The sequence below is a fragment of the Mus caroli genome, unplaced genomic scaffold, assembly GCF_978045245.1.
Source record: "Mus caroli unplaced genomic scaffold, Mus_caroli_1 scaffold_8, whole genome shotgun sequence".
Lineage (NCBI taxonomy): Eukaryota > Metazoa > Chordata > Mammalia > Rodentia > Muridae > Mus > Mus caroli.
Genome location: NW_028227263.1, coordinates 59709861 through 59725486, shown reverse-complemented (window position 1 = coordinate 59725486; position 15626 = coordinate 59709861). Strand labels below are relative to the sequence as shown.

The following is a 15626-nucleotide window of genomic DNA, read 5'->3' as shown; positions in this document are numbered from 1 at the left end:
AAATATGTTCTTAGTCATTTTGACAAAGACATTTTTTTTACATCATTTGAAATGGTCAATTGATATGATGGTTGGGATCTGGCCACTTACCATTTGCTGGGTAACCTGGTGTGAGTGGGTCACCTGCACCATTAAGATTTAAGACATTTCCACGTTGGACACCACCTCCAGGGAGGTTCCAGCCATCTGGATAGGACTTCACCCCAGGAACAAAGTAGTCAGCAGGGTCTGAGTACAGAATCATTCCTTTTGCCCCTGCCAGTTGAGCATTTTTAACCTAGAAAACATCATGTTTCTTTTCTCAGTTTAGGTTAGTTGTTACAGACTTAATAATGGCAGATCCCAAAATCATATTACACAAATAGCTAAGTTTCATGTTCTATTTTAAAGACCAGGTACCAGTGAGATTTCAAGGCTGAACACTAATTCACTTTGTAGTCTAGGAAGGGCTTAAACATGTTATATTCCTGTCTCAGAGTCCTAAGTGGCTACAGCTAAGTGCCAGTAGGCATAGATTCTATGTTATGATCTAAAAATTAATGGTTTTGCAGAGTAGCAAATGTTGAACTCTCTCATCACAGTGGGAAAAAGAATTTGCTATCCCCTCTTGTTTTCTAGAAGCAGAATAAGAGTGTAGAATCCCTAAGATAAGTTCCCATTAAATGTATGGCTGAAAATGAGTAAAGACTTCTTGCACTACTTATAATAATGATCCATATTGAATTTAAATAGAAAATCTTTGAAGGTGATATGTAAAACAAAGGTACTAGAAACTAGTAGGAAACCCATTATGAATTTCTTTGTGTTTGTTGGTAGGACACATAATCTTGCAGGTACAGAATACCTGCTGCATCCACTCTGGCAAATACAGACAGAATTTCAACAGCACAACTCAAAAACACTTTCTCTGTTAGTGTGTCTTCTTTATAAAATGGGATGTACATAGATAAGAAAATCATGATCTCAGAAAAATTGTAAAATATATCATATTATAATATTTTAGATTGGTGAGAGATGAACTTTAAAAACATTATCAATTTGTATGAATTGTAAAAAACAGTGGAGTTAATTATAACAAATCCACACATGAATAGCATATGCTCAGATTATACTCATCCACCTATGATCCTATCTCCCTCCATCCTTTCTATTTCTCCCCTACCTTCTAACAAATAGGCCCATCACTCCTACTTATCTGTGAATGTTTTGCTCTTACTTTTTTGAAAGAAGATTTTACTTATAAGGAAACAATGTAGTATTAATCTACTTAACTTAACCCTATGCTCGCCAGCCTGTCAACTATCCTGAAAAGACATCATTTCTTTACCATATTTCCTCTGAACACTTTCCCATATCTGGCAATCACAATCTTCCCAGAACAATTGATCTTCATTTCCCGTTCCAGTTTAAAGAAGTCTTCAGTTCGTGCATAGTTGACATACACAAGATCACCCTGTTGAGATCAGGAATGATTTATTATAAAATGTAGCATATGGAGGTATCTCTGAATGACAGATGTTTGATCTTTAAAGAGGGATAAAGCTAAAACACCAAGAGCACCATGACAGATGAGCCTCAATTAGGGCAGTCAATGGAAAGGTTAACTTAAATTAAAAACGTTATTTGACAGGTTGGGAGACACATGAATTAAATGATAAATTTTCCCTTTACTTTTCTTGAATAAGTAAAGACGTCGAAATACCCCCAAAAGAATTACATAAGTATTCAAGTTGCTACATGTAATCTGAAAAATATCAGTCACCATACACTGAGCAGCATTTGGTGAAAGAAAGTTTTCTTCTCTTTAATGTGCACATTCAAATTGGAGCATAATGAGTCTTCACAAATGTCAGAGACCACAAAGGCCCTGTGATTCAGGAGGACCTGTTTTAATCATTTGTATGGTCACATGCAAGCATCACGGTATTCTTACGTCCCAACACTGTTATTTGTAAAGGGATTTTCCAACATTCTTTTCAACCTTTAATCTAGTCCAAAAGGAATTCTGAAAAGTAACATACACATTCATTTTTTTGCACAAATATCTAAAAAAAATTTTTATCACACCTTTATGAAAGCAAATGCTTGCATTGTAATATCATTTCCAGCAAACTATAAATAGCAATGTTTTAGAAACAATTACATAGGTGTTCATTTACATATGAAGGAATTTAAAAACTATTTGTACATATTTATTACTTAACTACTTCCATTTTAAAAATATGGACAAGGTGTGAAAACATAGCTTAGTGGTGTAACATTTATTCAGTATGTAACAAGCTCTAGGCTCAATAAACACTACCACAAAAAGATTAGCTTTAATCAAAACCACAAACCACCTGACTATATTTTGCTGTACTGTTATAATTTTGTCAATTCCTTTTTTCCTTAAATATTAACTTAGAAACTTTTGCTATGGGCTTGCTCTAAAATGTACTGCCAAGATTCCTCTTCAATGAATGATCTGCTTCAGATGTATGGAAAACTCTTCAAAAGAATGTAAGATCTGAGGATGGAGATAAATACTCTAAAATGTTGTTTTCTTGAGGCAGTGGCAGTTGCATTCAGGAACTCTGAGCCCCCATGGTTAGCAGCAGAAGAATATGCCAGCCAAAATTCCTGAGTAGATGGGTGAAGCCCTGCCTTTTAGGAACTATTGGCAGTTGTTAACTGAAAAAAAAAAAAAGAGGGAGAATCATTCTTTCATCAAAGATTGGTCACGGGTAGGTTTCCTATGCTCCAGGAGATGACCTCACAACTATGCATGTATTGGTACCACTAACTTATCATTTGAAAAAAAAAAGAAGGAAAGAAAAAGAGAGAGACAATAGAGAAAAGAATGGAGAGTGAGATACAGAGGAAGACATATTAAATTGGTCTACTCACACTTCTTAACTTTACCAGTAAGTTCTCACTCAAAAAAATAACAAAAAACAAAAAACAAACAAACAAAAAAAAACAAGAAAAACAAAACAAACAAGCAAATACGTTTAGAATTTTGGGAAATATATCCCCTGTAAAGGTTACAAAATAATAGCTATCTTTTGATAAAACTGCACTCATCATAAAAGAAATTTGTTCTGGAGATGAGATTAGGGAAGATATTGGTTTAAAACCTTGCAAACAAAAGTAGCAAATACATAACGCTCTATGCAAATTGTATTATGAGTTAGAAAACCACTTTGTTTTTAGACAATGGGCTTCTTGTATGATTTACACTGTGTTATTGTTCTGACTGTGAATAAAATGATACCCTTGGCCTAGAATTCTTTCTTTTCCCTTCAAGCTTCTATTTGCCCTCCCTTATCAACATGAAAATTTTGGTGAGAAAATCAGTGATTCTCAGAGAATAGTTCTGGAGAGCTACATCACAAAGGACCTTGTGAGAACCAGAATCTGGGCTTTGTAAACCCTACACTTATGTCACACACTAAGGCCTGAGAAATACTACAGTATTTTTATTTTTTTTATTTATTTATTTTTTGGCTGACTAGACCATCTTTTTTTTTTATTACGTATTTTCCTCAATTACATTTCCAATGCTATCCCAAAAGTCCCCCATACCCCCCCCCCACTTCCCTACCCACCCATTTCCACTTGTTGGCCCTGGTGTTCCCCTGTACTGGGGCATATAAAGTTTGCGTGTCCAGTGGGCCTCTCTTTCCAGTGATGGCCGACTAGGCCATCTTTTGATACATATGCAGCTAGAGTCAAGAGCTCCGGGGTACTGATTAGTTCATAATGTTGTTGCACCTACAGGGTTGCAGATCTCTTTAGCTCCTTGGATACTTTCTCTAGCTCCTCCATTGGGGGCCCTGTGATCCATCCAATAGCTGACTGTGAGCATCCACCTCTGTGTTTGCTAGGCCCCGGCCTAGTCTCACAAGAGACAGCTATATCAGGGTCCTTTCAGCAAAATCTTGCTAGTATATGCAATGGTGTCAGAGTTTGGAGGCTAATTATGGGATGGATCCCTGGATATGGCAGTCTCTAGATGGTCCATCCTTTTGTCTCAGCTCCAAACTTTGTCTCTGTAACTCCTTCCATGGGTGATTGTTTCCAATTCTAAGAAGGGCAAAGGGTTGGTCTTCGTTCTTCTTCAGTTTCATGTGTTTTACAAATTGTCTCTTATATCTCTGGTATACTAAGTTTCTGGGCTAATATCCACTTATTAGTGAGTACATGTCATTTGAGTTCTTTTGTGATTGTGTTACCTCACTCAGGATGATGCCCTCCAGGTCCAACCATTTGCCTAGGAATTTCATAAATTCATTTTTTTAAGAGCTGAGTAGTACTCCATTGTGTAAATGTACCACATTTTTTGTATCCATTCCTCTGTTGAGGGGAGTCTGGGTTCTTTCCAGCTTCTACAGTATTTTTAAACACATTGTGGAGTTACAAATTTTAATCATCTAATGCTTGGACCAGTGTTATTCCTTCTACAGAATTCAGATAACATAGACTCAAGAATGAGTAATAGAGACATTTTTGCATCTATACAAGATAAATATATAGTTAAGAAAGAATAAATACTCTACTGGCTTGGTTACAGTTGGCCCAATGTTTATAGCAGTCAACACTAGCCTTCTCTTGGTGTGCATATATCAATCTCATGTAGAATGTGCTCCTTCTTTTGCTGTTCAATGTGAAAGCATTTAAGCATGTTTGAAAGAAAGAAAAATAACTATGTTTAGGATTTCTTTTTAGAGAGGAGAGGAAAAAAGAACATATAAGCCAGTCTGGTCTCATTCTTATGTCCTCTGGAGTTATAAGCCTCAGCCAACATGCCTATATTACTGTAATTTCTTAAGAATGGAATAATCATATAATGACAAATTTAGTGGGTTTCAATGAGTTACTCTATAAAACATCAAACTAATCTGTGTATGACTATACTTTTGTCTTCATAATACACTATAAACCTATTTAGATGTATAATCTGTTTTCACATACAACCTTTTTTACACCACAATACATGGTGCTCCTTGACTGGTGTACATTAAAATAGATCTCTAAGATTTTTGAGGTGTTCCAGTAATTCTAAACTGCATTTCATTGCTGCTAGTGCCTTGTTTTCTGGGCACTGATCTGGCAAACGAATCTTATCTTTGAAATTAAGCTTTGTTAGTATTTGCAATACTATATGCTTCTCTTGATGGAAACATATTACAAATAATGTAGCCAATTTTTGATTGTCTATAGTACCAAAATACATGAAGAAAATTGACAAAATCAATATTTGACATGTTTTGAAATAAAGAGAAATGTAGAGAAAAGCCGGGCGTAGTGGCGCATGCCTTTATTCCCATCACTTGTTGTCCAGGTGAGTAGGGGGTCTGCTTGTCCTCTGAAAACTAGGGAAACTCCATGCTCTGATAGTCCTCACCTTTTCTGTTTTCTCTGCCTCAAGGGTGAGGCAGGGAGCTGAGGCTGGCACTACCCTGGTTTTTGTACTCAAACTGAAGGGCTTGCTGAGGACTCAAGGCTTTCAACCAATTGTTTTCTATTGTATAAAACCCATCTCCACAATGCCACCCAAATAGGTATAGACCAGCACCTTTCCTTTGCCATCTCTTCTAGCAGGAAAGACCTGTCCTCAGTGAAAAAAAAAAGATAAAAAATAAATACTAAAGTTGAAAATAAAATTTGGGACAGCATGGAATAAAAAGAGAGAAAGAAAAAGCAGTCAATGATTTTCCTTTTAGCTAAGATACTTCAATTGGATCAGAGAGGCCTCTTTCCTGATCCCTTTCTTCTCACCATTCTTTTTTTTTTTTGTTTGTTTTTTTGTTTTTTTTTCGAGACAGGGTTTCTCTGTGTAGCCCTGGATGTCCTGGCACTCACTTTGTAGACCAGGCTGGCCTCGAACTCAGAAATCTGCCTGCCTCTGCCTCCCGAGTGCTGGGATTAAAGGCGTGCGCCACCACCGCCCGGCTCTTCTCACCATTCTTTGGTGGTGTGTTTGGGCTAAGGGATGCTTGGATGGTTATGGATTCAATAGTGCATGGTAGAAACACAGCTCTACGCTCTCACATACACATACACACACACACACACACACACACAGACACACACACACACCAGAGCAATGATTGCCTCAATGGTGTATGAAATTGAGAAGTGGCTTAAGGGAATTTTCTGAACTAATGTCAACACTTTATATATCAATAAAGTTTTGATTACACAGAAGTGGATGTTTATAGACGTGGCCCCTAGTTGAGCCAGGCAAGCTACGAAATTTTTAACTCAGAATTGTTCCTTTCCAAAGGAAATGTAGGGACAAAAAATGGAGCAGAGACTGAGAAAGACCACCCTGTTCCTGGCCCAACTTGGGATACATCCCAAGTGCACACACCAAATCCTGATACTATTATAGTGGCCATCTTGTACATGCAGACAGAAAAAGCTCTACTAAAAACTGACTGGATCGAATGCAGGTACCTTCAACCAACCATTGGATTAAGATCTGGGACAAATATGGAAGAGTTAACGGAAGTACTGAAGGAAATGAGGGGACTGCAACCCATAGGAAAAACAGCTGTGTCAACTAACTCAGAACCATCAAAGTTCCTACAGACTAAGCCAAAAACCAAGTTCATGGGGCTGGTTCATGGCCCCAGGAACATGTGTAGCTGAGGGCTGCCTTGTATGGCTTCAGTGGGAGAGGATGTGCTTAATCTTGTGGAAACTTGATGTCCCTGGGAAGTGGAATGTTTGTGGGGGTTAGAGGGGAAGGGGATGATGTGAAGAACTCAAGGAGGGGGACAGGAAAGGGGGTAACTTTTTGAATGGAAATAAGTAAAGTAATTTAATAAAATGAAAAGTAGGTGTTTGTGAAATGTCAATAAATGTGTAAATTTGTACATCTTATTGCAGCTTATTTTATTTTCAAAAGCACCATGAAAAAATTAATACTTTTTATTAAGGAAACCTAGTTTTTTAAATGTGGAAATGGTATGATTTTGAATTACATAGAAATTCTCTTGTTATCTTTTAATTATTGGCTAAATATGGAAGCAAATGATGCTTCTGCTTATCATTTGTATTGTGCTGTGCTGCATTGTTACCTCTGGTGTCCCTTGTGGAGAGAAGGCACTGTATGGTGGCACTACATCTGATATATTCTCATATCCTGGGGGTGGCTGTTCAGATAATGATGTTTTGAAAATCTAGAGAAATAAACAAGAGAAACAGGAGTGATTCAGTTAAAGTTTATCACAAGCAAACAAGAAATGTGCATCCATGTCTCCTTCCAGTTATCATTTAATGATTTCAAAACTCATATCTGTACCTAATTCTGTGAGCAATGTGCAGAGATGGAAAAATTTAGACCTTGTTCTCAGATTTAGGTATAAATCTATAATAATAATCCTTAGCATTGTCAGGGACTAACTATATTCTGTTTGTGAGTGAATAAAAAGGAAGTTCAAACAGACATGGCTTCCCCAAAAGGAAGACAGTTGTATCATAAGTAAACGAAGAACTGATGACAGATTTTATAGAGAAACACACATCCCTGTCTTCTATAAACAACAAATACACAGCCCAAACACCAGGTGTTACCTATATCTTTAGTTATTGCATACATTATAAAACATGAGAATATGTGAAGAATAATGTTTGCCAAAGCCATAAATATCTAGTCAAAGTGGAAAAATACATCTTACTTTTATTTATACTTTTTAAATTTAAGTTTGTATTTCTTACTGTAGTGATACCTGTTGTAGAAAGTCTTTAATATTATTTGACATATTTAATATCCCATCCCCTCACTCCCAGTTCTCAGATAGAAAATGTGCAACCTTTAGATTATAAAAGCCTAAATCATCAATAAAGCTGGGCAGATATCTACCATCAATGCTATTATGTGTACTTTTCTATCAAGAACCCCAAGTTATAACTTGCTATGTTCCTATTGGGCTGCTACTAACTCCAATTGGCCAGCCCTTATGGCCAAGTTTTGAAGATTCTTACCCTATGGCATCTTTTACTCACTCTACATTCTCCCTTTTCCCCTAGTGGTTCTCCTCTGATCTCAATTCAGAAATCCCAAACCCTACCTATTTTCTCCCCAGACCTTGACTGTTGGCATTTTTATTTAACCAATAGTTTTAAAGTAAGGAGCAAGGCTATATTTTGTGTTCAGATATTCTGGATTTTTTGTTCCTGTGAGCAACCAGGCCTTGGGGATCAATACTTAGCATAGTAAAAGACCAAACCTCAACAGATGCATCAACAAAACATCTTTGTACCAGCTTATTAATACATCAGCAGTAAGTTATAACTTCCTAATACACCACCACACCTGTTACAATAGTCCTTTTGTAATCCAAGTTAGACTACAATTCATGAAGTAGTCAATACTGTTCTTGAACCTCATGATTATCATCCTTACACAGGTTTCCTAATTCTGGTAATCGAGACAGACAATATCACAATTGAATAAAATGTGATTAAAAATGAAAGCTCATATAAAATATGTATTTTAAAAAGATCAATATTATGTCAACTTGAAATTATACTAGGTATTTTAGTTCTTCCATATAATACATGTATCAGAATCAGCTGATTTTTTGAATTTGAAATATTAAAGAATAATTTCATGTTGAATATGTAGTTTGACAAAAAAATATTTTTTAATTGTAAGAAATATGTGATAGTACATGAACATTGCATTAGATCTGAGCAATAAACCTGGACGTGAATGATCAAAGTGCAAATGAGAGTGCATATATCTGAAATAAAAGCAATGCAAACATGTTGCTTACAGAAAATAAGCACATGGTTTAAAGAACCATCTCATAGTTGAATAATTTTTGCCCTAGAAAGGGGAACAGAGCAAGAAGCATGATGTACTGTAGAACTGTGATTAAAAGACTGATACATTAGTAGTAAGAAAAGTTTAATAGCAATTTGAAAAGAAAGTCAAATATGAAAATGATCTAATTTGTAGATAGCTTGGAAAATGCTATTGATAATATAATAACCTCAGTTACAAAATAACTATTGGAAGCATTGTAGACTGTACCAGATATATCAAGTTGGCTGCAGAAAATTTACTGATATAAATAAATGTTTTAATTATACTTTATTGTTTTCCTATTGAACATACATCTTTGTTTGATCAATCTCAGCTGTATTATAATGTCTTAGGCAAGTATGCACCTGGACTTATAATAAGTATTGTAAATTCTTTGCTATAACTATACTGTCTCCAGTTTGCATTTTGCTTCTAGAGGACTAACATAAAGTCTTAGTAAAAGCCTATGCACAGGGTCATTTGAAAATTAATTTTTCAGTGTGTCTAGGTTTTTGGCTAAAATCAAGTGAAAATACAAAGTTTTCAAACAACAAGTCCTTGCTAGCTGAAAACCCACACTAGGTCTCTAAATATACAGCTTAACTCTAAATCTAGTCTTTATGATTTAAATCTGTGATGAGTGTCTGTTTAGATATTGAAAATCTTAACCTTATATTACTTTTGAAATTCAGATATAATGCTATAAACACAGAAAGTAACTATAATGAAGCTTCCTTTTACAAAATATTCCCCAAATCACACTAAGTTCAAACACTCTAAGAAATAAACTGACATTGATAAAGAGTTTCTAAAGGTAAATCACAACAGTCTTAATTAATTTGGATCCCTGATATCTTTCAAACACTGGACCACCAAACAGACAGCATATACCAGCTTATATGGGACCACCCAGTACTACACATGCAGTGGAGAACTTTAGGGTCTGTGTTCATTCAGGGATGGTGCACCTGACCCTTGGGAGACTGGAGGCTCCAGGGAGTTTAGAGGTCAGATGGGGTGGGGGTGGGGGCATCTACGTGGAGATGGGGTGGGGTGGGGAGGAAGTGTGGGACTTGGGGCAATCAGAGGGTGGATGGGGGAGTGCAGGGAGTGGTATATGGAAATAAAACTATGATTCATTTTAGTAAAAATAAATACACATGAAAATGTTAACTTACTGAGGAAAATTTTTTCCTTAAGAAAAAAGATATATGGTATAGATGAAATATACACTAAAATCTTTTTTTTTTTCCGAATCAAATGAAAAAATGTAGAGAAAGGAAAAGAGCTACAAAACAAGGTAGAAATTTATTTCATTTTTATATTATTCAAGATTTTTAAAAAAGTTAGGGCTGGAGAAATGGCTCAGCGGTTGAGAGCACTGACTGCTCTTTCAGGGGTCCTGAGTTAAATTCCCAGTAACCACATGGTGGGTCCCAACCATCTGTAATGGGATCTGATGCCCTCTTCTGGTGTGTATGAAGAGAACAATGGCGTACTCATATACATAAATAAACAAATAAATATTTTTTAAAAAGTTTAAAATATGAACTAAAAATGAAAAAAATAAAAAGAAAATACTCCCCAAATCACACTAAGTTCAAACACTCCAAGCAATAAACTGACATTGATAAAGAGCTTTTAAAGGGAAATCACAAATGTCAATAATATTGAATTCATAATTACATGGAGATGATGCAACTAAAGTGAAATCTTTCTGCTTATCTTTTTTACTTACCTCATTTCCATCTTCATCAATTATTGAGATATAGTTAGGATGAGTTTTATTTGGATAGGACAGCAAGACATCGTAATGGGATAACTCAACCAAATCCAGGCCAAATTCTTTCCACTGGTCATGAATTAGCTTTGCAAGCTCAAAATTATTTTGTGTTCCTGCCAAGTGTGGTGTCCGTGTGAAATTGCTGGTGAAGGAAAATTGAAAATGTTTAAACATTACTTTTAGTCTGTCTGCATGTTCAATAGGCATCAAAAAAACCCCTACTTTTTTATGCCTATAATATATAATAAATGAAGTAAATATAAGATGTGGGGACTTTTCATGAAGTTTAAGCATATTGCTTCTTACTCAATTGGGCACTCCTGAAAGCAATAGTTCTCAATAATTTTAAATCTATTGTAATTAATGTACACATATATATGTATTCCTAAAGATATGAAACTTTTATCTATATGTGAATATTTAATGGTCTTTTATATCAAATCACTCTGTGTTCATTAGGAAATCCTATTAGTAGAGGGATTTTTTAAAGACTTTTGACACATATATTAATCTGATTTGTTGAAAACCTATAATGTGTTCTAGGTGAGTAGATATACTAATCCTATATACATCCACATATTATATTTTAACTAAATATAAATCTAACTTTGTTTTATGTTCTTGTACTAATGAGGATCAAACCAGTGCCTTGCACATGTTCAGGAGTAGAGTTTAAGTTTGCATGTTCAAGGGCCAATAATTTTACAGTATATTCATTTATGTCTTTTGCTTTAGAATCTTTCACAAAGAATAGAATTAGTTTTTAGTGTTTTCAGAACATCTACTTCCCAGGTTCACCCTTATCACTGCAGTATCATTATCCTTCTCTCATAGATGAGGATAGAAGCTTGGTCAGTTTCATTAGTCACTCAAAGTTAGATCCCTCATAATGAGCAGAGATGGAGCTCAAACTAAACATTGTGTGATTTTTAAATCAGCTTTTTCTTAACTAAAACCTATTATCTTCCCTTAAAGGATAAGTCACCAAAGTACGTTCCTCCATCCAAATCTGGCCATAATTTGTTTTGTACTCTCCACAGGCAAAGAGCAGCTTTATAATTTAAGTAGGTGAGGAAATAAGATGGGATTTTGTAATGCATCAACAAATAATAATCACCTTTCACTGCTCCTGAGTGCAGTTTTATCAGAACCTGCATATGTATTTGTCAGAACCTGAATATGTATTTGTCAGATACTTCCTGGGGCTTCTTTTGTGCTTATGGAGCTAAAGTTAAGAAGTTATGGCAGATATTTGTTGGCTTGCAACAGCTGGTCTTTCCCTGTACTGGAAATGTTTTCGGAGTCCTACTAAGAAAGCTTTCTGAAGATATGAAGTTAAAGCTGAAGGTGTAATCACCATATGGAATGTAATACGAGTATATTCTTACTATAAAAATTTTTTGATGTTCTCAGCCTTCAATTCATGCAAAAACTCCTTCTTCATGCTAGAATGGGAACCATTGCTAGTAGCTTCATTGGAGGGTTTTATAAACCACCCTGAAAAATACAAGCAAATATATAAATGATATATGAGCTCATGTCAGGATCTTTTTTTTTATTAGGGACACAGTTAATCAATTATTTCTCATATGATTTGTGATTTTCATGTTTTCCCCTTGCTTTCTTCTACAGAGAAAAGAGCATATCTGTATTGCTTTTAACTGCAAAGCAAGTACAACATATTTTAACCCAATTTCAGTTATGTGTGTTGCTCTTATTTCTAAGAAAAGTCAAATGTGAAAATTCAAGTATGTAGTGTTGTTTCAATTATTAGAGATAAAATGCTGTGAAAATGTAGTTTCTCTACACTTGCTTCTCTTGTCAATAATTGCTTGTTTCTCTGTAGAGCTAGAACAGCAGCTCACAATGAATTATTTATGAGTACAGTGACTGGTGAGATTTCTCAAGCAATTAAGAGAATGTAATGTTCTTGCAAGGGTCCTGACTTCGATTCTTAGCACACATTTCCCAACACAAGCCCATGGACATCCCCTTTCACATCTACATACATACATTCTCAAAGATATAACACATGAAGTTATTGAAAATCAAAGAGAATCCTAAGTATGAATATATTTCATGTATATAAATTATCTCAAAACATTTTAAAAAACAGACTTTCAATTTGCTTTGAATTAGACACGCTTTAAATTGGACACTAAGGCAAAGTGCACGGATATTTTTGTTTCTACTTGAAAATTGGCTTGAGAAACTAAAGTTCTGAAAATTATAGTAAGCTACAATATACTTCATAGCTCTGCAAGACATCCAATGCACAGAAAGCCACAGACAGGTTATAACCTGTATCTTAACCCCTGGCCTCATAAAATGATTTTAATCTGAGAAGGAGAGAACATCCTTATAGAGGTTACAGAGTACCTTACCTGAGAATAAAGAGAGTTACTGAGCCAAGCCTCATGGTGCTTTACCACTATTGATAACATATTTGAAGACATATATATGAACATTGAGACATAAGGCTGAGCAAAAGGCTTAACTAAAGGCCCTAGTGTTGACTGTGAGATTAAGAAAGAACACCCTAGGTCTGAAATAACTCACAAGTAAAAAAGATAGAGGCCTGTGGTAGAGACAGAATACTAAGAAACTAACAAACTGGGTTATTGAACAGTGAAACCAAGGGGTAGTGGGGGTAACAAAGTAGAAATGACTTGCTTTTAGGATATGTAGACTTTTGAATCCCAGGCTAACCTTTCCAAATCTTGATTCTCACTTTCAAGCTGATAACAGAAACTCAATTTAATTCAATCTCATTGGGGCTCACAGCAATCATAGGTAATTACTGATATCTTTGTGTTTAGTTTGATTGAAGTCTATGGCCAAAGGCTACACAATTGGTCCATAGCCCGTCTTTACCAATGACATAGAAATAATTCAAAATTCAGAGCAAAGACTGAATTGATGACAAGTTAGACTGGTCTGTGTACTAAAGTCCAGTAGGAAACAGATCCCTCATCAAAAAGGCCCAAGTAGTTTTCTAGTAAAGCTCCTCGTGCTAAATAGTGTCCTATTATCTGTACGTTTCTCATACAAGTTTCATCAAAAATATGGGGAAAATTAAGGTTGAAAGAAATGGGTAAATTTTTTCACAGTAAATGAGAATTAGTGATACAAACTCTGACTTTGTAAATCAGCTAGCCTCTGCTACTGATTTCTGATGCAGATGGTTTCTTACAGAGTTGGGCTAAATCTGAACTAAGCTCAGGAGGATCCTGTTAAGGATGTGTTCAGGCAGTGCTGACAGTAACTCACATTTCCCAGAATGTCTCTCTGCTTGTCCAAGGAAGAATGTGAACAGAAAGAGAATCCTTTCACAGAGATGCCTTGGATGCTATGGTATCCTTGAAATTGCCCCAAGTAGGTGAACCTCCCCCGATCCCGACCCGCAAGCAGGTAAAAGCCATTAAAACCAAGATTACTGGTAGATCTAGATCAGCAGCCACTGGGAATCTGCACTGAGAAGTGTAGTGTCCTGCAGGGTTCCAGTGGGTCAGACCTAATTCTAGTTACTGTTTCGGGTTTTTGTTTATTTTGTTTTCTTTTGTTTGTAATCTGACTTTAATCTATGCAATTCTATATACAGATAATTTATTCCTAATTCAAACCTGCTCATACCCCAGGAAACCTCTGCTTAATTCAGATACTGCTGGTTCCTTCCTCCATGCAAATCACTGCACCCTGGGAAGACCAGAAACCTCTCCTGCAGACCGAGCAGCTGGCTACAAGAGTGCAGAAGCAAGAGAAGGAACAGGGAGATTATGCACTTTACCATGCATGCAAATGTACCATACCAAAGAGGAAGCCAATGATGAAGGTCCCGGAGAAAGCCAGCACCAGAGTCCCAACACGGAGCCAGCGTTGGCGGTGTCCCAGGACCCCCGCGGAGTCTCTGTCCTGCAGTGCATTCCACATCTCTGGCAACTTTAGTTTTCCTCAGCAGTTCTCTTCTTGTCTACTGCAGAGATTCTGCGGGTTAAAATTTCCTCCCACTACTATTCCCCTGGGAAATAGAAGTCTCTCCTAAGACCTTCTCCGCCCCCAAATTCTGGCGCACTGTGAGCCAATTGTAGTTAGGCTAAGGGAAACTGCCTGCTCTGGCTTCTTTGGAGTGACGCTTCAGTTTCTCTTTGAGACTTTACTGAAGGGGCTAAATAGAGAGATAAACAAGAATATCAGAAAGCAATGATAACTTGCCAAATAGTACAGCCTGTACTCAGAAAAGTATTGCAGAGTCCTTATACTTGCTTAATGATCCGTATTAACTTCAATAAACTTTGAGGAATGTGAGAGGCTTAGTCCTGAAGAGCCAATACTTACACACATGAGTGAGCACTCTCCTTTCCCTGACAGTTTCCCTGTCTGTTAATCCTGTGCTTAAATCTCTGTTGAAAAATCTTCCTGATGAATTCCAACTCTAATAATTTCTTTTTTTGACATCTGAAATGCATGCCTCTTTCCCAAGTTATTTGTACATTGGTAGATAAATTAAAATGTCACCTGAATACTGTGTTAGAATGGTGGGTCGCGTCTCAACAGCACACTAGGCCAAGGCAGTTCCACGTAGAAGAGGTTTTATTGGGGAATTAGAGAGAAGGAGAAGGCAGAAAGAGAAGAGGGGGAAGAGAGATGGAGGGGTGTTCTTATTTATATGGAAAGGTAAAGGTGGGAGGTGAGCCAAGTGGATGTTGGGAATATGGTGCCTTTTGCCTTGACAACCGGTCTGAAGGTCACATGTCAAGCTGTCGCCTATGTGATGTCATAGGTTTGGGAGATCCTGATGCCAACAAATACCATCTTTCTTTTCTTAGTGCGGGAGTAATAGATTCAGATAGAAATACTGAATAAAGAAAATATGTTACCTTAACTGCACATCTTTTTGAGATTTTTTTTTTAATTTTTTGGATAAGAGACAGGTTCTAGAAATATCTGGCCCAGACTCTGAACACCAAGAACAAAAGCAATAAAATTAATGAAGTGATTTACATCTGTAGCTGAAAGGAAAGATGGTTCAATGCAGCCATCAAT

The 15626-nt window shown here is 36.3% G+C and overlaps 1 protein-coding gene across 3 annotated transcripts in view; it reads right to left on the bottom strand.

Annotated features, from left to right (window-relative positions):
• Positions 1-14772, bottom strand: part of Folh1 (folate hydrolase 1) — a 67316-nt gene extending 52544 nt beyond the window's left edge. For 2 of the 3 annotated variants that reach the window (XM_085841552.1, XM_085841554.1), the window contains exons 1-6: positions 14393-14771; positions 11972-12080; positions 10539-10725; positions 7068-7169; positions 1328-1453; positions 91-277 (exon numbers count right to left, since the gene is read on the bottom strand). In XM_085841552.1, coding sequence (XP_085697678.1) covers positions 91-277; positions 1328-1453; positions 7068-7169; positions 10539-10725; positions 11972-12080; positions 14393-14513 — 832 coding nt within the window. In that variant the 5' untranslated portion in view covers positions 14514-14771. Of the gene's footprint in view, positions 1-90; positions 278-1327; positions 1454-7067; positions 7170-10538; positions 10726-11971; positions 12081-14392 lie in introns of all 3 variants that reach the window. The other variant, XM_085841553.1, reaches the window with a different exon arrangement.
• Between the last annotated feature and the right edge of the window lie 854 nt (positions 14773-15626).